A 23,281-nucleotide genomic window follows, 5' to 3' on the forward strand; every position below is an offset into this window, starting at 1 on the left:
AGACAGATGTGGCGTGTGCTTCAATATGCCCAAAACAACTTCTGAATGAAACACTTCATAAGTCCCTCGGCGATCTTCTTTTCATTAAAGCTATTGTCAAAGTGCTAATTCAACACATGGGGGAAAAACCAAGTCGTTTACCACTATTTATTTTCATAAACCACGTGAAATGTATAAGCAACCTTCTCCTTTACCGCGTATATGCCGTGGATTTGATCTGACGGTGCTAAAATAAAGGTTCACTCGTTACGTGTTTTGGGCTCCAAGTAAAGTTCAATACCTCTACTCGATATATATGTTGTTTTTGCTTCAAAAAAATATTTTACCACTTCAGTTTTTGCTTTAAACATGAACGGAGAAAACACAAGCACCGTCTCCTTCTGAAGGAGCTCAGAGAGAGCAGGGAAAGTTGAGTCTACGTGGTTCTCATGCTGTGGTTAAATGCGCAGCTCTGCCCAGCAGCGGCTCATTATTAGTCAGTTTGTGTGAGTCCAGATTTGCTCCGAGAAATCATGGCAGAAGAAACCGCTCCAGCAGCTGCCGCGACCAAAGCGGCCAAGAAGAAATCAGCAGTTAAACGCAAGAGAACAGGCCCAAGCGTCGGTGAGCTGATTGTCAAGACTGTGTCCGCATCTAAGGAGAGGAGCGGTGTGTCCCTCGCTGCCCTGAAGAAAGCGCTCGCTGCCGGTGGCTACGATGTGGAGAAGAACAACTCCCGCGTCAAGATTGCCGTTAAGAGTCTGGTATCTAAAGGTACCCTGGTCCAGACCAAAGGGACCGGCGCCTCTGGCTCCTTCAAGCTCAACAAGAAGCAGGCCGAGACCAAGACAAAACCTGCTAAGAAAGCTGCTCCTAAAGCCAAGAAACCCGCATCCAAGAAACCTGCTGCCGCTAAGAAGCCCAAAACTGCAGCTGCAAAGAAACCCAAAACTGCAGCAGCAAAGAATGCCGCCGCTAAAAAATCACCGAAGAAGGCGAAGAAACCAGCCGCTAAAAAGGCAACAAAGAGCCCCAAGAAAGCAAAGAAACCAGCGACTCCTAAGAAAGCAGCAACTCCTAAAAAAGCAGCCAAGAGCCCTAAAAAGGTAAAGGCAGCCAAACCCAAAACGGCGAAACCTAAAGCAGCCAAGCCTAAAAAGACAGCAGCAAAAAAGAAATAAACTCAGCCCTTTACCCCATGTGTTTTATCAAAAAGGCTCTTTTAAGAGCCACCCACTAATTCATAGTAAAGAGCATTATTTCATCGGTCGACTGTTCAATTAAAGTGTAATTGTCTTTCCTATTACAAGTGAAAGCAAAAAGCAAATTAATGGGCTTGAAATGTTCATGTTTTGCAAATGCATTAATGTATGTTGATGTTATTGATGAAGTGAAGTTTCTCTAGTATGTTTACGTTTTTATACCAGTAAAATATTAAACTATTCTACTTTATGACCAACATGTTTAACTTTTAATCACTATTATTATTTATTAATTAAAACTACACAATAAGGTAATGGACAAGAAATAAAAAAATGAAAAAAGTTTCAAGAAAACACATTAAAAGGAAGCTAAGCGGCATTATAATATTTATAATATATATAATGCCGTTTTAATGTGACATGAAGGATGTTATTAACAAAAAGGGGGTTGGGTTTGGTGTTTGGAGGGAAGTTCACTGATTGGCTGGGAATGTGTTCAGACTTCAGCCAATAGGAGACTGGCACGCTTTCTTTTAAAAGTCATCTCACAACTGCCCACAGCATTGTCATTGTTATTTTTGGTAGTCGAAAATAAACTTAAAACTGCAATGAGTGGACGAGGGAAAACCGGTGGAAAGGCTCGCGCCAAGGCCAAGAGTCGCTCTTCCAGGGCGGGACTGCAGTTCCCCGTCGGCCGTGTTCACAGGCTTCTCCGCAAAGGCAACTATGCTCAGCGTGTTGGTGCCGGTGCTCCGGTTTATTTGGCCGCTGTACTCGAGTATCTCACTGCTGAGATCCTGGAGTTGGCTGGAAACGCCGCTCGCGACAATAAGAAGACCCGTATCATTCCTCGTCACCTGCAGCTGGCGGTACGCAATGACGAGGAGTTGAATAAGCTTCTGGGTGGTGTGACCATCGCTCAGGGTGGTGTGCTGCCCAACATTCAGGCCGTGCTGCTGCCCAAGAAGACCGAGAAGCCAGCGAAGACCAAATAAACTGACTGGAGGTTCTCCTTAAACAAAAGGCTCTTTTAAGAGCCACCCAATTTCTCCCCGTGAGAGTAAATTACATTCATTGTATCTTTATTTGATTTTTTTTATTTATTTATTTTTTTTTTATTTTCATTTATTTATCGTCATTTATTTTTATTTTTATTTAGTCTAGTAAAAAAAAAAAAAAAACAGATGGATGTTAATGAGTCTACGTTTCTTGTATTCAACAGCCTTAACCTTTTTGCCAGATTGAAGTTTATGTAAACTACTTTATTTGACGTTCTATTCATAAGTTTCACTGAAAATACACATGATCCTTGCTGTTTTCTTCTTGTATTTGGATTTGTGTATTTTGAAAAGTGCGTATAGATTTACTAGCATGGCTAAAAAGAATTAAACTGGTATAATTGTATATAATTTAAACACAAAAAAAATAAAATCTTAAATATTTAACGTGGTGATAAGTATCTACGCATACAAAGAGAAACAAGAACGTTTGGGCGGGAAACAAGCTGTCATCTCTTGTTTGAAAACAGGTGGCGCACAGCCATTGGCCAACTACTATAGGCAATAACCAATCGAATGCCTCTGAAGTAAGCCGTCCAATGAGCGCATGGCAGCCCTGTGCTTTAAATAAGCACTGTGAGCCAGTGAACTGTTCATACGTTGGTTTTATTCTAAGCAGTAGAGCTCGTTTGATACAATGGCAAGAACCAAACAGACCGCTCGTAAGTCCACCGGAGGAAAAGCCCCGAGGAAGCAGCTAGCTACTAAAGCTGCTCGTAAGAGCGCACCAGCTACCGGTGGCGTCAAGAAGCCCCATCGTTACAGGCCCGGTACCGTGGCACTGAGAGAGATTCGCCGTTACCAGAAATCCACTGAACTGCTGATTCGTAAACTGCCATTCCAGCGTCTGGTCAGAGAAATCGCTCAAGATTTCAAGACTGATCTTCGCTTCCAGAGCTCGGCTGTCATGGCCCTGCAGGAGGCTAGTGAGGCTTATTTGGTCGGTCTGTTTGAAGACACCAACTTGTGCGCTATCCACGCCAAGAGAGTCACCATCATGCCCAAAGACATTCAGCTGGCCCGCCGCATTCGCGGAGAGCGCGCTTAAATCCACAGCTGCATCAGTCATAAAAACCCCCAAAGGCTCTTTTAAGAGCCACTTCAAAACTACAAAAGATGATTTCCATTAAAAAAAAAAAAAAAAAAATATGAACATATAAATGCCACGGCGGTCTTCTGAATAAAGTGTTTTTTTTTTCTTCTAATCTAAAAACAAATTAAGTAAATGCTTCTTTAAGTGTTGTTTAGCATTAATTATATTATATGCATATGTTTACCAATATTACTTAAACCCTATTTCCACAATCAAGACAGAACTGGACTTTGAAAGACGTAACGGATGACGACAACTGGAACCGCCCATGAATGTGGTTCCAACTAGGTCCGCTAGCTGACTATAAACAACTCTTCTGCAACGTTTTTCATTACTCGGTTGTTGTGAACTGAAGAATAGTATCTGCAGTCATGTCTGGAAGAGGAAAAGGTGGTAAAGGACTCGGAAAAGGAGGCGCTAAGCGTCACCGAAAGGTTCTTCGTGATAATATCCAGGGAATCACTAAACCCGCTATTCGTCGTCTTGCTCGCCGTGGCGGAGTCAAGCGTATTTCTGGCCTGATCTATGAAGAGACTCGCGGTGTGTTGAAGGTGTTTCTGGAGAACGTCATTCGTGATGCTGTTACCTACACTGAACACGCCAAAAGAAAGACCGTCACCGCCATGGATGTTGTGTACGCTCTGAAACGACAGGGACGCACCCTGTACGGATTCGGAGGTTAAGTGACTCACAAAAAAAAAATAAAAAAAATCCAACGGCTCTTTTAAGAGCCACCCACATTTTTACGCAAAGGTCAAATTTCTAGATGATAAAATCAGATTTTCTGATATAGTGAATTCATAGTGTTTGCTTTAAACTTTACCTCATGTGATTTCTGAAATAATTAGAAGTAAACTATTTTGCCGTATTCTCACTATTTTACTTACTGTTAAATAAACACTACATTTTAAAGAGTCTCGGTCATTGTGATTTTTTTTTTGAGTGTAGTTTACTAACGCTTGTTTTTGCATTCGTATATGCTTGTCTTTCAAAGTCCAGTATGTCCCTTTTTAAATTATAGTGAATAGTGACCTCTACATTGAGTAATAAATAATACATTGTTTGTTTCCAAACGTTAAATTAATATTGAATCCTCAGCGTACGTAATCAAAGACCTGAAATTATTCACAATATTTTACTTGTCAATTCCTAAAAATACGAGAAAAGAAACAAAGGAACGGAGTCAGATGTGGGGGATGGTAGGTGTCGATGGGCGTGGTTAACATTTAAAGCTTCTGATTGGCTCGCCTACATGGCAAGGAACGTTTAATGTGACCAATGAAATCGTTCTATGGGTTGGTCCACAAAGACTCACAATCACAGAAGGCCATTCTTCCCTTTTGAAATTAGCATAGGGCAGTGTATAATAACCCACCTCTGGTACTAGAGTTTTATTGTTCTTTGAGTGTTTCTGAACGAAGCATCATGCCTGAACCAGCAAAGTCTGCCCCCAAGAAGGGCTCGAAGAAGGCCGTCACCAAAACCGCTGGGAAGAGTGGGAAGAAGCGCAAGAGGTCCAGGAAGGAGAGCTACGCTATCTATGTTTACAAAGTTCTGAAGCAGGTTCATCCCGACACCGGAATCTCTTCCAAGGCGATGGGAATCATGAACTCATTCGTCAATGACATCTTCGAGCGCATCGCCGGTGAAGCGTCTCGTCTTGCTCACTACAACAAGCGCTCCACCATCACATCAAGAGAAATCCAGACCGCCGTGCGTCTTCTGCTGCCTGGGGAACTGGCCAAACACGCCGTGTCTGAGGGCACAAAGGCTGTGACCAAATACACCAGCTCAAAGTAAAGTGACATCTCATCTGATCAGCGAACCCAAAGGCTCTTTTAAGAGCCATCCATATTATCTTTCAAAAGAGTCCTGATCTTACACTGTTCTCCAAACGCAAAAATTTCTTGTCAGTAAGTCGGTGCCCAGCAAGCAATAGCCGTCATTTCACCGTCTCGGTTAACTATAGACCCGATATAGTCCGGCTATGTGTAACCCACTTTTAGCCGAAATAATCATTCATTTGTTTACATGTCGTTTTTGCCTAAATAACTTGCGATATGTATGATATTGCATTATCAAAAGTGAACAGTGATTACAAAGTCCTATATCAAAGTCAACCGTGATTACAACTACAAGGTGTTTGGTTTCATATCTTTGACATGTTATATTTCGTAGGTTGTGCGTAGCCATGATTTAGCTCGTAGTCAGACCGGCTATTTGTAGTGCACCTATAGTCAATCCTGATTTGTTGTAGTTTTTGGACAGGAAGTGCTTTAGATGGTTGATATCTCATCATGTCAATAGCAATGTCAATGATTTCTAGAAGATATAAGTGGCATTTCATGACATGGTCTATATATATATAAATGCAAGTATACATTTGAAACAGCATATTTTTGCTGTCACACAATCTTACACATTCTACGATATATATATATATATATATATATATATATATATATATATATATATATATACACACAGTACAGTCCAAAAGTTGGAACCACTAAGATTTAATGTTTTTAAAAGAAGTTTCGTCTGCTCACCAAGGCTACATTATTTAATTAAAAATACAGTAAAAAACAATAATATTGTGAAATATTATTACAATTTAAAATAACTGTTTTCTATTTGAATATATTTCACAAAGTAATTTATTCCTGTGATGGCAAAGCTGAATTTTCAGCATCATTACTCCAGTCTTCAGTGTCACATGATCCTTCAGAAATCATTCTAATATGCTGATCAGCTGCTCAAGAAACATTTAATGTGTACAATTGTACAAAATATTTGTGTACAATATTTTTTTTCAGGATTATTTGATGAATAGAAAGTTCAAAAGAACAGTGTTTATCTGAAATCTAATCTTTTGTAACATTATAAATGTATTTACTGCCACTTTTGATTGATTTAATGCATCCTTGCTGAATAAAAGTATTCATTTCTTTAATTTCTTTCAAAAAAATAAAAATAAAAATTCTTACTGACCCCAAACTTTTGAACGGTAGTGTATAATGCTACAGAAGCTTTGTATTTCAGATAAATGCTGTTCTTTTTAACTTTCTATTCATCAAGGAATCCTGAAAAAAAAAAAAAAGTACACAACTGTTTTCAACATTGAAAATAATCATAAATGTTTATTGAGCAGCAAATCAGCATATTAGAATGATTTCTGAAGGATCATGTGACACTGAAGACTGGAGTAACGATGCTGAAAATTCAGCTTTTTCAGCTTTCAAATTGTAATAATATTTCACAATATTACTGTTTTTTACTGTATTTTTAATTAAATAAATGTAGCCTTGGTGAGCAGACGAAACTTCTTTTAAAAACATTAAAAATCTTAGTGGTTCCAAACTTTTAGACTGTACTGTGTATATATATATATATATATATATATATATATATCAGGGTATAGCCAAGCCGTATATATATTAATTATAATTATATACACCACACACATATATGACTGTAATTAATTTTAAGTTAAAGGGGCTCTATGTAATAATGACACCCAGAGTTCAAAATAGGTACTGCAGTCCAAATTCAAAATATTGTTTGGCCCGCCCCCTCGTTCAAAGACGCGGGTTGCCAGCTTTTACAGCATATAGTTGCCAGTGTTGCAGGCCCCGCCTCCGGAGACCCGTCAGACAGATTACTGTCCCTGTGAAAACAGGATGAAACAAAAAGACAGAGAGAGTCGCGTCAGCTCCTTCACAGCTCCTCTGTTGGTGTGAGGAAGCATGCGCAGTTCATCAGTCCATTCGCGACTCCCGGGCAAGAATATCAAAATAAGAGTCCTTTTTTTTCTGTCCATATAAACCAATATACATTTGACAGTTTGCACACTGCATCAAAAAATAAGGTAATCACTGAACTTATATACAGATTTCAGAGAAAAATAAAATAACACAATTGTATACATACTTTGTGTGTATCACACCAGCAACAATAGGGAGCGCAATTGACAATGACAGCTGAGGAGACTTAAACACTGTAAGCTGATGAGTTGATTTATCTGTTTTGATATGCTGTTGTTCATAGAGATATTTAGATGGATTCAGAGGCTTTTTAGTAGAGATGCACCGATTGCAATTTTCTTGGCTGATTCCGATTTCCGATTTTTTGTTAGTGTGATCGGCCGATCCCTATTTTTTGCCGATTCCGATTTTCTTTCTAAGAACTATAAATGACAACATATACAAACAAAAATCTACTTTTCTTCAATGCAGAGTTTTATTTTCATTAAAAAAAAAAAACATAAAAGTCAGTAATAAAATATAAACAGCTCAAATAAATGCAATAGAATAAAGAGAGCTATGAAACATGAAATATGAAAGTTTTTCAGGTTAACTGGGTTTTTATTTCAGGTAAGAAATACTACAGAAATTAAAGTAATCAAATGTAAAATTAACACATTGTGTTATTTTGCATTGGTTACCTTAATTTCTGTAGTCTTTATTGCAAATAATTCTTACCATTAAAGTTATACAACGTATTCAGTCAAGAGAAGAAAGTGATTTTTTTTTGTCTTTTGTTCTTTGATTAACATGACAGACAGCAGCAGGAATATTGGACTGTTGTCCCTTTAAGAGTCTATGAACGGTGTTCAACGGACCCAATACCGTTACACACAACATGAGTTCACTTTCTTAGCTATTTAACGATTAAAAATTGACAGTGTTTATCTGTGTACTCACCAAGATTGCCTGTGCCGCTGGTTTTGACATACTTTTGTATGTATTTGACAGTTTAAGCTCAGTAAGCCACTCATTTTGGTTACTTGTGACTCTGTTTGACTTCTGTCTCTGTTCGTGGCTTGTCCACTCCACCGCTCAGTGGTGCGCGCGCTTTTGGTGTGACCGCGAAACCTGCGGGAATGACTAAAATTCATGCGCAATACAAGCACTACTTACCGGAGCGAATGAGACGAGAGAGAGAGAGAGAGAGAGAGAGAGAGAGAGGGGGGGGGGGGGGAGGCGCCGCCGCGCGTGGGTGTGTGTCACTTCACCGTGACAGAGAAGAGAGCGAGAACGCACAGCTGACGTTATTGCCTGATTCTCTGACCCAGTTCGTTTGCTGGTTTCCATGGTTGTAATACGCAGCGTTTTCCGCCAACTAGCAACCTGTGATGTCGAAATACTATTGGATCAACTGCAGCACGAGATTTCGCACAGACCAAAACAAAACAGATATTCCGACACGGAACGCACATTTTCAAAGTAGAATATCTGGCTGTAGCATTGTTTTTCTGAGAAACAAGTAGGTGAACTTGGCATGTTTCCCAAATATCTGCAAACATATTGGGGTATTCTTTATGCTTTATTAAAGTAAAAATCATAAAAATTTACAATTCTCAACCACTAGATGGCAACTGTGGCTCTACTGAGACGTGACCACTAGCAACGCGAGACTTGAACGTTAGCTCTCAATCACTGTTGCCAGATCTCGCGATAAACTTTTCCGCATTTTACAACTGTTGGAGAGCAAGCAACAGCAAATGTTCAAGCTAATTTCCTTCTTTTGGTCTTGTAAGTATCTGTGTTTTTCATTTTGACATGCGTTCATTATTTATGTACATCATGTGTTATCATGCGTAGGAACATTTTAGCGGGTAAAACGTGGTTAGATTAACATGCTACATGCACATGTAGTGTTTCCTTGTGCCTTAAAACTCACTATTATCTAAATACAAGGGGGTAAACATGAAACCTGTGCACCCTATTATTTTTTTGTTACAGAAGCCTCATATATCTTTTAATATTTTGATCATTATGTTATGAAAATATGAGTTTTTGATTTGGCAAGGCAAGTTTATTTTCTATAGCACATTTCAACAACATTTTTTAAGGTAATTCAAAATGCTTTGCATAAAACATGGAATTTATGGAACCAAAAATTAATCAGGTTGTTTTATGAACCAAAAAACATTGTTAACCTTTTTTATTTAGGCCTAACTTTTTTTTTGTCAATGTTTTATATTTTTATTATGTTAAGTTGTATTTTTTTAATGTTTATTTGTATTGTATTTGTACAGACGTAGACGTACACAGTAAGTTTTTTTTTCTGTTAATTCTGTTTATGCTCCATGAGAGATATTTTGATAAGTAATTATGTATTTAAAAATGTACTAATTGTCATTAGTTAAATATAATCGTAAAGATTTATGCTCGTATGTGACAGTATAATCGTAAAGATTTATGCTCGTACGTGACAGACAGAACGGTAACTGTTAGTCTAACTTGTAACGTTATTTATCTGTCATTAATGTAAGTACAAGCACAAGCCTATGTCACTATGTGTAACCAATATCAAAGATACAGCTATTCATTTAGCTGATGCTATAAGTGAAAGTGGCCAGCTGTATTTTTTTTACTTACCCTGCAGCACACGTCCATAACGCTAAAATATGTGATGTGAAAGATTACATGACATTCTATTATTTTTGGCTGAAAAACAAGTAGGCTACAAAACGTTCCAAATGGCCCAAATTTTTCACATCATAGGCTACACTGTGCTTTTCATTAGTGTTATGGACATTAGAAAAAGTTATTTTTCCTTGGAATTGCACCTACTGTAGTGCTTCCAAACCATCACTAACATAGTACATATAATGTTTTGAACATATAAATACAATTACAATTAAAAAAAAATCTGAGAAAAAAAAAACAAAAATAAGTAAAAAAAAAAAAAAAAAAATGAGTAAAACAAACAAAAATAAACAACAAAATAAAAATTCCTTATTTTTCAATACGAAAAAAAAAAAAAAATCGATTTACAAGTACTAAAGTTTTTGTCACAAGTAGGCTAACAAATAACCAAAACATTTGCCACAGCAATTATAACGCGGGACAAATTCAATATCACCAATGGCTATCACAGGGTTGTTTTCAGTTCCATCAGAAAATATTGTTAGAGTAACTAAATTACATTAGCAATGGTCATACAGGTCAACTTGCAGCATGTGTAACTTAGTCCACGATATACGCGAAGAACAAATGACGAATCATTTTTACTTAGGTAACATTAGGCTACTGTCTCAATTACGTTTCAAATTGCCATAATGGGCGTGCTAATGTTGTTTTCCTCAGCGTCTCAGCATAATGACAGAGCATACGTCCATGTGAGCTAACGTTATGTTACTTTGCACAAACATGCATAACTTTGTTCGACTGTCATGAATATATGAAATGTCCATTGACATCAAGTACAAGTTAGCCAAGCATAGATGAATCTTACCTGTCCAGGAGAAAATTAGCAACGTTGGCGTCTGTGTTCAAATTCTTCTCCGTTTTCAGCTGTCTCCATCTTTCAAAAGCATCTCCAATACAAATTCTGGTTTTATTTCGGACTTTGTCGAATTTCTGAATTATAACGAGGTCTTTTTGATTTAGTAACATTAGACATTTTTATCCGACTGGAGTTAGGGTAGGTTACAGCAAAGCTGGCAACACGGATCCCGAAACACTACTGACTCCGTGATTGGTAGATAGGTGGAGGGAGGCGCGTCAGGCCAAAACACAAAATGACAACATCAACATCAGTTGAGGGCTGCAAGTCCACTTTTTAAATGACAATATCCTGGCCAAACTACTTTTGTCAGTGATATAAGTATTTGAAATGAACATGATTTCTTAATGTCTAGTGACACATCAGGGCCATTTTATGATTAATTGAAATAGATTTCTTACATACAGCTCCTTTAAGTGAAAAGAATCCTTTACCCACTATTTTTTTGTCTATTACATGTATAGATAGTCATTCATTAGCTGTATATTTGATAACTAGTATATTTTTGGGTTATGGTTAGACATCTATTAGATTTTCACTGACAGCCCAAATTTAGCCATGTTTAAGCCTAGACAGCCGGGCTATGTTTTGACGGCTATTAGACGTCTATTAGACATAAAATTGCTTGCTGGGTGTTTATTGCTGTTAAGTATCAGGCAACACTATTGTTGATCTTGCAGCTATTGTAGAGGATGATGTGAAACTTGTGCTGGGATTTACAGACATGATCATGTTAACATTCACATTTTTATCCATGAATCACAAACCACAGATCAGATTTCCACTGTAACTTGTATACGCTTCCAATATTGTCTTACATGATGGTTTTGTTTCTTTTAGTCAAACCTATAAAGTCACGTTGAGTAAGAAGTATGGGTCACAAAACCCTCTTGATTGTCAAGAATATTTCAACTAATCAAGTGATCGAAAGTCAAGTCAAGTGATTGAAAAAGTTTTTCCAAGGTCAGTTAAAAAAAAAAAAAAAACTCAAATGAGCTCATGGTATTTTTTTCCCCCCACCATGCAGTGTTGAAAAATACATTTAATTAAATTTTTTCCATGTGGTTTATTTGAACATGGTCAATGTGAGAAATAGTTTAATTGAAGAGATTAATTAATGCTGTTATTTACTGATTAAACTATGTATTGCTGTTTGAATTCTTTCTGAGTGTTCATGTCTCAGTCTCGCCATATTCATAGAGTTGTTGAAATTCTGCTCTCTTAAAATGGCACAATGAACCTGCTGTTCTTCACATTTAATAGTTTCAAACTATCAGATATTAATGACATCTCTGCTCAGCTTTTACTGACAATCAAGTTCATGTTTGTGAGAAACATCTGAAATCTCATTGCTCTGTCAGAAAAAAACCAAACAAAAAACATCTCACATAGGCCTGTTATAAACTGCTGTCAATAGATTATTTAAGAGTGTTATTTGTCCCCGAGTGTCTTTAACAGGAACTTTTAATAGTTTACAGAGAATTGTAATGATGAAATGCTTTCAAAATGTGATTAATATCAAACATAAAAATTTACTAATTTTAACATTTATTCATTTTATACAGAACATTTGATACAGAATAAAACTGCTGTAAGATTAATTTTCAGGTAGACTATCTGCAGCCTCAAAGCAGCTATCGGTCATCAGTTGGAAAAAGGTGGCTCAACCCCATTTGATGGGAGAATGATCAAGCAGACGTGTAATGACATTCTTGCAATGTATTAAATGCTTACAATTTTGCATTTGAGACAGTTGAAATGTCGTAGCAGTAGTGGAATGTTAGGAAGTGTTTGGGCATGCAGTTGGTGGAAGTAAAACAGTAAAGTTGTTGCTAATAGACAGACGCCTATGTATTCTTTTGAATAGACACATCACAGAAAAATTGGACATGAGGATAAAGTTTTATTCAAATTATATCGCTTATTGGAATATCTTGGGCAGCTTATATAGAATGGCTGGAGCAGTTGTCTAGCAGAATCTAATCTGACTTTTACATGTGTGTTTGAGATCACATTGAGTATGAAGACAGCTGAGAAAGACACAGCAGTTGAGATGGCATGACTCACACTCGGAAGTTCACATTCTGATCAGAGAGGAAAGAAGTGTTATAGATGTCATGGCAAAAATCACAGCCCTCAGGTATGCCATTTCAAAGATGCAAAATGATTGTGGGAAAACTGGCCACATCAAAAGATCAGAGGAAAAGTGCATGGGCTAACTTTGTAAAATGATCTGTTAATCACAAGAACGTCAAGCATTTTCCCCATGTCACCCTTTTGCAGACCATAAATCTATACGTGTTCCAGCGGCACACTTGTCTTGATAGGTTCAAGAGATGCTCTATCCTCAGGTTCCTGCGTCTCCCTGACCACATAGCTCTTACAGTCAGTTAGCGACATATCCTTTGACATCCACATCCATACAAGCCCAAAAGGTGGAGAGTTCTACCGGAGAGTTCTACTTTGTTCTTGATGGCCTGCATCATCAGTCCCTCTCAGGGCAGTAGAGAATTAGGAAGTACAAGCTGGTATCTGATTTTTCCCACCCTATATCTTTGGATCTGCTGTAGAGAACACTGTCCTTGACTTCCAACTTTTCCCAGAGTTTCATTAGTCTCAATCCCAGGGCGAGCTTATTATCCCTCTCTCTTCATGATGGTCTCCTTCTTCTGTCAACAAAGGATATCACACGACTGACAATGGGGTCAGCTCTTTGTTTCCCCCGTATTTCGAAAAAACTGGGAGTGTATCCACTCCTCCCTGATTCAAACTGTTGGCATAGTGGGTCAACTGAGCACCGTGTGCAGGTCTGCTGGATTCCTAACCTAGACAGGAATCAAAAAAATAGCTTTCACACCTTCACTTCTTATCTGGCTCAAGCTCCCAACTTGAACACTCTGAACACTATCCTCAGAATATTGATGGAGTACATTCACTGACAGTCGGAAAGCTTATTGAACCGATTCTGAAGTTACATGATGAGCCTTACTTTCCAAGGCTTCACAGACTTCCAGAGTTCTAACAAAGTGACATTAACTCAAAAATTATAGCAAAACACATCACTTACATTTTCATGCTTCTTTTAGCTCATGATTGAAGATGTATTGTCATTTGTGCACTGTTAACTTTAGCAGCTGTTTTAGTAAGAAAATGACAGAGAGTATCTTTAGGTTATGAGTTAAACTCATAGTTGTGGTTTGACTTCTGCTCTGTGGTCTTAACCATATATTTATACTGGTACAAATATTTATGCTTTTTCTACATCTTTAGTTTCACAAACCTCAAAATACCAATACAAGAGCAAAGATTCACAGAATGTCTGTGGAATTTTCATTGACTTCCCTTTTTTAGAAAAATGTTCATAAACTGCTGCAAAGTCAATCTACATGAAATATGGTGATGTATACAAAAGCACATTTGTGACAGCACAGCAACTGAATTTTGCCAGAATTTAATGACACATACATTGGATTTGTTTATTCAGGTTGACCGTCAGGGCCCAGGTCTGGCAGTATTGCTGCAGCAGGTCCAGGTTCTGCTGTAAACCATGTTGAGTGGGAGACAGCAGAACCAGATCATCTGCATACAGCAGGCATCTGATCTGTGAGTTGTGTAGGGTGAGGCCAGGGGCTGCAGATCGCTCCAGACTGCTCGCCAGTTCATTGATGTAAATGTTAAATAATGTTGGGCTTAAGCAGCCGCCCTGTCTCACTCCACGCTCCTGCGACTTGTACGTTTAGTGCTGATTTTTACGCCACATTTACTTTGAGTGTACATTGATTTGATAAGGTCATAGGTTTTACCCCCTAAGGTACTTTCAATCATTTTTTAAAATAGTCCTTGGTGCCAAATTGAGTCAAAAGCTTGTTTGAAGTCGATAAAGCATGCATATATTTTACCTTTATCTTGGTTAACATGTTTTTCAATTAGAGTATGTAATGTATAGATGTGATCAGATGTACTGTAATTTGGTAAAAATCCGATTCGACTTCTGCTCAGTACATTGTGTGTGATGATGAAGTTTAATAGTCAAGCATTTATTATGCTACACTGTAAAAAAAAATCCTGTAAAAAAACGGTAAAAAGTCTGGCAGCAGAGTTTCCAGACGGATTCCGTTAAATTACAGCAAATAACCATTTCACAAAATTACATACAAAAACTGTAAAAATACAGAACAGACTTTACAGTCAAAATTCATTAAATTACAGTATATTACTGTTGATAATAATTTATTAAACCGTGAAAAACGGATAAATTATGTCAGATTAAATCGAAAATTACTAACTTTCAGGTTAATCTCTGCAAATTGAAGGTTTTTATGAGTTATTTTATCAAGCTGCTCTGTCCATCTACAGTTATTTACTTTTAAAATATAGATTTTCCATGTACAATAACTAAGAAATTATTTATAAAAATGCACTTAGCACAAATTCAAAAACAAATGTTTGCATTTTACAGTATTAATCTTTATTTTTACAGAACCACTCACAACTACAATCAATCTATAAATTAATTACTTAGAAATGCATAAAATTAAAAACCAATTTCTGTTAAATTAACAAAATATAGTACCAAATACATTTAATCAAAGGAACATGCACATGTACGGTATTAGTCATTGTACATAAGACATTGTATGTCAAGTTACTTAAATTATAGGAAATTCAAGCTTAGTATATAGAACATCTACATTAAAAGACAATTTCTGTATACTTTTATACTGTAATATTGCTGTTATTTATACATATGATTACATTTTATCCAAAGTGACTACAAGGAGTACAACCCAGGTGAAAAAAAGTACATTTCTATAATATACTTAAAGTGCTCTATTTTAGTGCACTAATTTTGTACTTAATATACTAAAAATGTATCTTTAGTACTTCTTAAGATAATCTTAAGATCATCTAAGTGTACTCAACTGTGCTATTTTGAGACACAATGAAATATGAACTAAAATGTGCTTTTAATATACTATCTCTGTATTTAAAAAATATATTTAGATACCACTTACATAGTACTTACATAGTTCATTTGAATCCATAGTGTACTACAAGTGGTAATTAAATATATTTTTTAAATACAGAGATAGTATATTAAAAGCACATTTTAGTTCATATTTCATGCTGTCTCAAAATAGCACAGTTGAGTACACTTAGATGTTCTCAAGATTATCTTAAGAAGTACTAAAGAAGAATTGTTAGTATATTAAGTACAAAATTAGTGCACGAAAATAGAGCACTTTAAGTAGATTATAGAAATGTACTTTTTTTTTTCACCTGGGAATGGATGCAACAATAAGTACAATGACAATTTCCAGTTAGTCTAGCACAGTATGCATAGAAATTATTTTTTTCAGTTAATCAGATAGTATCATCAGGACAGTTGTTCACACACAAAAAATGCATCTTTAGCAGTCTCTTGAAAATGGTTTGAGTTAGTCAGGTTATTCCACCAGCATGGGACAGTCCAAGTAAAGGTCAGTTAAAGTGAGTTTGTGCCCCTTTGGGATGGCACCACAAGATGCTGTTCACTTTCAGAGCGCAAGCTTCTGGAGGGTGTATTTGAGAGCCAGTTGTTGCTCTGTTGTGTAGCATTTTCCGATAGGAATGGCCTGGTCTTCCCAATGTTGTACTGGGCAAATCTTCAAGATCAGGCAGTTCTAGCACTGTGTTCTGTGAAGTTTAACTGATTGATTATAACACAAAGGATGGGTGGCTGAAACCACGAGAACTTCTGTCTTGGCAAGGTGGAATTGAAGGTAAAGGTCATCCAGGTGAAAGTCGGAAATTTCCATCAAGCAGGCTAAGATGCGAGCAGCTACTGGTTGATCATCTGGCTGGAATGAAAAGTAGAGATGTGTGTCAGGATAGCAGTGATAGGAAAAGCCATGTTTCTGAATGATTCTAGTTACAATTACAACAAAAAATACTGTACAGAACAGCAGCATGAAAAGATGTAAACAAAGAATTTGTTGTATAAGAATAGTACTCTTTCCACACCTGGACTGCAATGCTGCTGTAGATCTCCAGTCTTTCCACATGACCTGAAATCATGAAGAAATAAATTAGTTGGCTAATACATTAATTCAAACATGCCAGCATATGTTTTCCTGAGACAGTGCAAATCCTCAACGTTCTTTGATCTGGAATTTTTATATCCAACTATCCAATGTATCTTATGATTCAGTATTGACAATTTACTCAGGTCATGTAATATTTTTTCTATTATTAGTATTTATTATAACACTAATATATGCATACTACTCGTGTTTGCAAGCAGATGCGCTCAGAATATTTAATTTATAATGTTGTTCATATTGTACTCTCATCTGCTTTCATGTAACGTATAACTTGGACCTATATATATCATACTATAGTATGAGTTGTAGCCTACAGGCTGCAGAGTGGCAGTTAGCCACATTAATCGTTCAGTGTATCAAAAGAGATTGAAAAAATGGCGGTACTATCACATCTAAACGAAGATATAAACACTTGAATGGACTTTATAAATAACTAATCTTTCTTGGTTTAAAATGGAAAATTGAAAGATACCTGCTGCAGCGGCAGTTACCTTACGTTATGTGTCTGAACACAGTTTAGAAATACTAACATTAGCTTTTTCAAAACTATAAACAATATAAATGTGTAGCCACACGATATAAAATATCACACACATGTAGAATTTAACTCTTACCTCAGCCAGTGATCGGTTGGTATGATGTCCGCTGTGGTCTTCTCGCTGAAAGGACGTGTTAGTTTTTCGTTTTTCCTCACACTGTTCCGAAGAATGGACAGACGGATGTGTTCAAATAAATTCTCCTGCCCACGACGACTGCTCTTTACAATTGCTTTACACTACTGTTAATCTCACGACCCAAAAGCATAGCCTGCCCTGAAATACATTCAAATTACCCGCGACGCTCGCCCTTCCATCACTGTACGGCTCTGACCGGGAACTGTTGTGGGCGGGACTAACGGAAAAGTAATCGGCGGCAAATTTGAATCTGCGTCGCGCGCGCGCACACACACACACACACACACACACACACACAAACACAAGCAAAGCTACGCATTTGCAGCTCGATTTGGAAAAACATAAAATGTACATATCAATAATAGATATGTTCAGGAAATTTAGAGGAGAATAAGTCAAGGCCAATCAGCGGTTTCAAAATAAGCATATGTGTAAGTTGAGGTTAAAATATTAGTAAAATAAACAATGCATAATATATAGAAGGCCTACACACCTTATGTACCAATACTATAATTGAACCTTAAAAAACTAACTTTCACCAACACATTATCTTAAATGGAAGAGGAAAAAACATGTTGAATGGCTGTTGATTTCTCTAGTTCTACATTTGTTCCCTTTTTTCTATTTTTACAGAAAAAATCTGTAAAATATTAATCAACATTTTGTGTAAATTTACACATTTTTCTGTAAAAATACAGAACATTTCTTTTAAAAAACAGAAATTTAATGTAATACTAAAATACATGCAATTCCCTGTAAATTTAATAGTGGAAAATTAAATTACAGCAAATATCTGTAAAACAACATGCATTTCAGTGTATAATGACAAAACGGAAAAAATCTGTAAAAAAATACAGACCATTACCTGTAAATTTACATTTATTTTTAACAGTGTACACAATAACTTTCCCAGGTTGCTTCTCACACAGATGCCTCTGTAGTTGATCAAATTTATCTCCATTTTTAAAGATTGGTGTCATCAAGCCAGGGAAGCCAGGGAACACAACACACATTTACATTAGGCACTAACCAGATGATTGTTTGAATTTGCTTACAGTTTGTGTTTGTTACTTTATTAAACAATGTTTGGAAATGACTTTCCCATATTTCTCCTTTTTGGATTGCCAATTCTTCATGATCAGTTTAGTTTTTTTCAGATTGTTCCACTTTTCCCAAAATTGGTTTGTGTTCACAGACTTCTTGATTATTGTCAGTTGTTTTTGGGTGTATTGTGCGTTTTTGGTTCTGAGTGTATGTTTGTATTGTTTTAGTATTTCACTGTAAAGAAGGTGGATCTCTACATTATGTGGATCTTTGTGTTTCTGATTTGACAATGTTCTCAGTTTTTTGCGAATAGTTTGGCAGTCCTGATCAAACCAATTTTTGTCGTTTTTGGGTATTTGATTTTTTCCATTTTTTGTTTTCAATTTGGATTGTTTTGCTGATTTTTCAAATATGTAATTTATATCTCTGACAGCAAGATTGACACCTTCATTAGTCTGAGTATAGGGTGTTATTTAAAAAGTTATCTATCAGCGCTTGTATTTTTTGACTGGTAAGTGCTTTCTGATATTCTTCAGCGCTGTTTCAGCCCATTTATGGTTTTCTGATGTTGTACAGCTTACTGGGCTTTGTGTTAATGATATTTTCTGTCTTTTTGAGATACACAGTGATTTGACTGTGATCAGACAGAGGGGTTAGTTTCTTTAGCAGTGAATGATCTGAGAGATGAAGGATCTATGTCTGTTATCATATAATCAATTGTGCTATTCCCATGAGGTGAACAAAATGTGAATCTCCCTAAAGTGTCTCCTCATAACCTTCCATTGATGATATTCAGACCCAGGCTTCGACAGAGCTGCTGGAGGACTTTTCCATTCTTGTTTACTATATGATTGTGGTTATTTCTGTGGATATGGGAGAAATGTGTTATTAATAACAGTCAGTTTGTTGTTGATATATTTGCTCCCTTGTGCGTCGGTGAAGTCCGGCTGTAGTCCCGTTCTTGTCTTTAGGTCCCCGCAGATGAGCAAGTTTCCCTGGCCCTGGAAGTGGCTTGTCTCTTCCTGTAATGTGGAGAACATGTCTTCGCTGTAGTAGGGGGACTCTGATGGCGGGATGTATATGGCACATAGGAATATATATTTTCTGTATGGGAGCAGTTCCTTGTGGATTTTAAGCCAGGTGTAGTATTTGCCTTGCTTTACTGTGTTGATGTGGTTGTGGAATTTTGATTTGTACCAGATTATTTGTCCTCCTGAGTCTCTTTCCTGTCGGACTGTGTTAAGTTTTTGTGATGGTAGGATGATTTCTCTGTAGTTGGGTGGGCAGTGGGTGATGGCGTCTGCCCTGCTCCATGTCTCCTGTAGAATTATAATATCTCTTTGATGTTCTTCTGGAAATCTGTTTTTGAACTCTTTAGTCCAAAGGCTGTTGAATTTAAGCCTTGAATATTCCACATTGATAGAGTCATTTTAAGTGTGTGTCTGTTTGTATTACTCTTGTACATTATTTGACAAGTTTGGAGCAGGTGATGTTCAGCAGGTGTCTTATCTGATTGAGTTCAGCAGCTGCAGGGTTCTGTGGTTGTTGGGCTGCTGTGGTATAGCTCTGTGATGGCGCTCCAAGGGTCGAGTCCTGTCTGGTTCTTGGAGGAGGATGGACGTTTCTTTGTGGTTGGGAGCTGCTCTTGCTGTGTAAGTTTCTGCTGTTTTCTGATTTACCAAATGCTGTGCTTTTCAGCACTCTTGCGAAAAGTTGTACTCCTTTCTTGTTGAGGTGTATGTGGTCATACATATCATGGGGTCGAATGTCTTTAGGCCAGGTGAACCTTTGGAATGAATGCACAGGTTCTGGAACAGTTCTACATTGTTTCCATGGATCACGTGAAAAGGCACATCACTCCGTGGCAGTAACGTGGACAGGGTTATTTTAGCTTCTGGGAAGCGTTCTGAGGCTTTGATTGCCACCTCTCTGAGCATAGGAGCCATGTTGCTCTTCGCTGCTCGTAAGTCGTTTGTCCCTGTGTGGACTACGTTGTGCTTGTAAGTTTCTTTCAGATTTTTATCAGATAAGAGCTGAAGAGCCCTGCTTGCATTTGGGCACCACATTTTCTGTGCTTTCATTTTTGGAAACAAGAGTTTCTCATTTATGTATTTTCCATTGGATTCGATGAGAATAAGAGCTTCTGTTTCAGTGGGGTTATCTGGATCGGTGCTGTGGATGTTGGTCTGTGGATCTGATGAAGAGTGAGGATCGTCCACTGCGGGTGATTGGTGATTGTCAGTGGGGAGACAGGTCAAGTGTTTAGTGTGAGATCCTTTGAAAGTTGAAACATGAAGAAGTTGTTCCTTCATGTTATTTATAAGTTCATCTTTCTTTTCGAAGTTCTGATTTCAGCACAGACAGTTCTTCATGCATTTCTGTTTTAATTTCAGCTACTTGTCTTCTGAAAGTTTAATTTTAATTTCTTCAGCTCTTCTCTGGCTTGGTGAAGTTCCTTTGACATCATTTTTGATATGGGAGATTGTTCTTTGTTTCTCAGCAATTCAGTTTTTTTTTTATTAATTTTTTTCTCTTGTACATTATTAATTCTTTTAGTTCCACCACATCTATTTTCAGGAGTGAAAATTTCTCTTTCATTTTTGATATGGGAGATTGAATTAAAGGTGCCGAAGAACATGTTTTTAAAAGATGTAATATAAGTCTAAGGTGTCCCCTGAATGTGTCTGTGAAGTTTCAGCTCAAATACCCCAGTCCTTTTCAAGGAAAAGAAAGAGTGAATTTTTGAAAGAGAGCAAACAGCAATTTATTATTAATTTTTTTAACTGCCTATTTTGGGGCCTCCTCCATCATTGGGGGAGCCGCCAATACGTGGAATGCGCCGATGCGGTGCAGGGTGCGCAGCCCCTTCCAAGGCGGGTAATTCTCCGCCGTGGACAGGCGGCTCCACGCCCCAAGAGCTCTGAAAGAGTGCGAGGGTAGTTGCCTTAAACAGCACCTCGCCCTCCGGGCGACAAAACGGTGCGCGCCCTGGGTCAATGTCCACTGGTTCACACTTTGGTTGGAGCTGAGATGAGGGATGTTAAGCTCGCTTTCTTATCCCAGGCCGGCCTCTTCGGCGACCGTCGAGGACTTCGCTCAAGTTCTCGGCATGCAAAAGCAGACGGAGGCCATCAAGATGCCCAGGCTTTGCCACCAATCCGCCAGGGCCGTGCCTTCGTCTGCTCCTCGCCGAGGGCGTCCTCCTGCGGCTCCGGCTCCTGTGAGTGAACCCTCCCATCCTCCTCGAGCCACCCGCAGGAAGGCCACGCCCCCTGCCCAGCCCGCCAGCCTCCTTCTAAGAAAAAGAAGAAGGCCAGCGGCCCTGCAACAGGTTTTGTCTAATCGCGCTTCTTCCCCCGGGAAGGGCCCGGGGGTATCCTGTGTTTTTCTTTTCTTTCTGTTCCGCCGCTGGCCGCGAGGAGCGTATTTAAAAGAGCAATCCGAAACCTTGTCATATAAGATGTTGGGGGGTACAGCCTTCGCTCCCTCTTTGACTCCTTCCTTTCTGGCGCCCCGGGAACCGCCTTCCCACGAGCCCACTCGGAGCCATTGATGGACTCCACTCACAGCTCCATGCACTGCTCCCGAGTTGGGCCAAGCTCCATGCTGCCCCCCGTGGGTACTTCTGTTGTCCGGATGGTTCCATTACGGAGTTTGGGGGCGTGGCACGCCTTCCCACCTGTCCCTGCTCATTCAGACAATCAGACTGAGATTCAGTTCGAGGCGTCCCCCCAGGTTAGCGGCGTTCTGTTACCTCGGTGAAGTCCCAACGCCTCTGTCCTGCGGGCGGAATTGTGGTTCTTTTGGCGAAGGACGCAATGTGTTCAAGCCGAGATAGTCTGGGTTTTGCCCTTACTTCATTACCCAAAAAAGGTGGGGGGTTACATCCTGGATCTGCGTGTCTTGAATGCCCTTCACAAGCTCCCGTGTTCACGGTAATTCTCACGTGCGTTCACTCCCAATTGGTTGCAGCAAAATAACGACTTTCATGTCTCGTCTTCGACACAGACCGTCTCGGTTTGCGTGAGGGGCGGGCATCCTACCCTTCGGGCTGTCCCTGTCTCCTCGCGTCTTTACCAAACGTAGAGTCAGGGAAGTGGGCGTTCGGATAACCTCGACGATGGTATTCTGGCCAGTCGGCTCGGGCTTGGACAGGACCCCATCGCCATTGGCATATCACTGCCTCATTTAACTCCTTGCGCTGCGCCGGTTTCACCGCTGTGCAGGGCAACATGTATTCCGGAGACAACACAACATACTCAACCACCAAGGTGGTCTACGCTCCCGTCGATGTTGCAACTCGCCCGCCATCTCCTTTGGAGTCAGCGCCGACTCAGGTCGCTGCGCGCCTCCTAATCCCGGGCGACATCGTGCGGCCGACGCGCTTCACGACAGCTACGCTCCCGGGGAAAATAGGTGGTCCAGCTGATTTGGACTGGTTCGGGAAAAGGTGGACCTGTTCGCTTCTCGGGAATCCACCCATGATATTCGCTCGAGGGGATGCACGGGATGGCACACATGTCAAATAGTCCCCCAGTAGCCTCCTTGCACAGACATTGCAAGGTCAGGGAGGACGAGGAGCAGGTCTTGTTAGTTGCGCCATACTGGCCCAACCGGACCTTTCCCGAACTATGCTCCTCGCGACAGCCCATCCCTGGCGCATCAACATTACCGTGACAAACACTTGGGATTCCCCTCGGGTAATCCCATATGTGTTTGTCCCGGTAGTTTCCCTGATGTAAACCCGTGTCTTTCCCTGGGCGGCTTCGTTTTGCCCTGTCTCTGATTCAGTCGTTCCTCCTGGAAGGTAGGACCTACATCAGAGATCTTCCATATGCGTTACTGTTCTCAGACC

The 23,281-nt window shown here is 39.0% G+C and overlaps 4 protein-coding genes and 1 long non-coding RNA gene across 5 annotated transcripts; 4 read left to right on the top strand and 1 right to left on the bottom strand.

Moving 5' to 3' along the window:
• The first annotated feature begins 465 nt into the window (after positions 1 to 465).
• On the top strand, positions 466 to 1,434 carry LOC125265640 (histone H1-like). The gene has a single exon (XM_048186003.1). The coding sequence runs from the start codon at positions 513 to 515 to the stop codon at positions 1,158 to 1,160; it is 648 nt and encodes a 215-aa protein (XP_048041960.1). The 5' UTR covers positions 466 to 512; the 3' UTR covers positions 1,161 to 1,434.
• Positions 1,435 to 1,747: 313 nt separating this feature from the next.
• On the top strand, positions 1,748 to 2,262 carry LOC125265643 (histone H2A-like). The gene has a single exon (XM_048186006.1). It carries the CDS (start codon positions 1,790 to 1,792, stop codon positions 2,174 to 2,176), a length of 387 nt encoding a protein of 128 aa, XP_048041963.1. The 5' UTR covers positions 1,748 to 1,789; the 3' UTR covers positions 2,177 to 2,262.
• A 599-nt stretch (positions 2,263 to 2,861) lies between these two features.
• LOC125265648 (histone H3-like) lies at positions 2,862 to 4,246 on the top strand. The gene is made up of 2 exons (XM_048186010.1): positions 2,862 to 3,205; positions 3,688 to 4,246. Exons 1-2 carry the CDS (start codon positions 2,877 to 2,879, stop codon positions 4,013 to 4,015), a joined length of 657 nt encoding a protein of 218 aa, XP_048041967.1. The 5' UTR covers positions 2,862 to 2,876; the 3' UTR covers positions 4,016 to 4,246.
• Positions 4,247 to 4,722: 476 nt separating this feature from the next.
• Positions 4,723 to 5,713, top strand: LOC125265647 (histone H2B-like). The gene has a single exon (XM_048186009.1). The coding sequence runs from the start codon at positions 4,758 to 4,760 to the stop codon at positions 5,130 to 5,132; it is 375 nt and encodes a 124-aa protein (XP_048041966.1). The 5' UTR covers positions 4,723 to 4,757; the 3' UTR covers positions 5,133 to 5,713.
• A 10,121-nt stretch (positions 5,714 to 15,834) lies between these two features.
• On the bottom strand, positions 15,835 to 17,575 carry LOC125265651. Its single transcript, XR_007184312.1, has 3 exons — positions 17,323 to 17,575; positions 16,629 to 16,672; positions 15,835 to 16,465 (listed from the first exon to the last, which is right to left on the bottom strand). It is a non-coding gene; the product is annotated as an uncharacterized LOC125265651 (long non-coding RNA).
• Positions 17,576 to 23,281: the final 5,706 nt, after the last annotated feature.

This window comes from Megalobrama amblycephala, linkage group LG3, assembly GCF_018812025.1.
Source record: "Megalobrama amblycephala isolate DHTTF-2021 linkage group LG3, ASM1881202v1, whole genome shotgun sequence".
Lineage (NCBI taxonomy): Eukaryota > Metazoa > Chordata > Actinopteri > Cypriniformes > Xenocyprididae > Megalobrama > Megalobrama amblycephala.

What these genes read in the sequence shown, in the direction of transcription:
- LOC125265640 (XM_048186003.1), top strand. Translation starts at nt 513, where the DNA reads ATGGCAGAAGAAACCGCTCCAGCAGCTGCCGCGACCAAAGCGGCCAAG.
- LOC125265643 (XM_048186006.1), top strand. Translation starts at nt 1,790, where the DNA reads ATGAGTGGACGAGGGAAAACCGGTGGAAAGGCTCGCGCCAAGGCCAAG.
- LOC125265648 (XM_048186010.1), top strand. Translation starts at nt 2,877, where the DNA reads ATGGCAAGAACCAAACAGACCGCTCGTAAGTCCACCGGAGGAAAAGCC. An exon ending in CTGTTTGAAGACACCAACTT is followed by an intron (nt 3,206 to 3,687) that starts GTGCGCTATCCA and finishes TGTGAACTGAAG; the next exon opens with AATAGTATCTGCAGTCATGT.
- LOC125265647 (XM_048186009.1), top strand. Translation starts at nt 4,758, where the DNA reads ATGCCTGAACCAGCAAAGTCTGCCCCCAAGAAGGGCTCGAAGAAGGCC.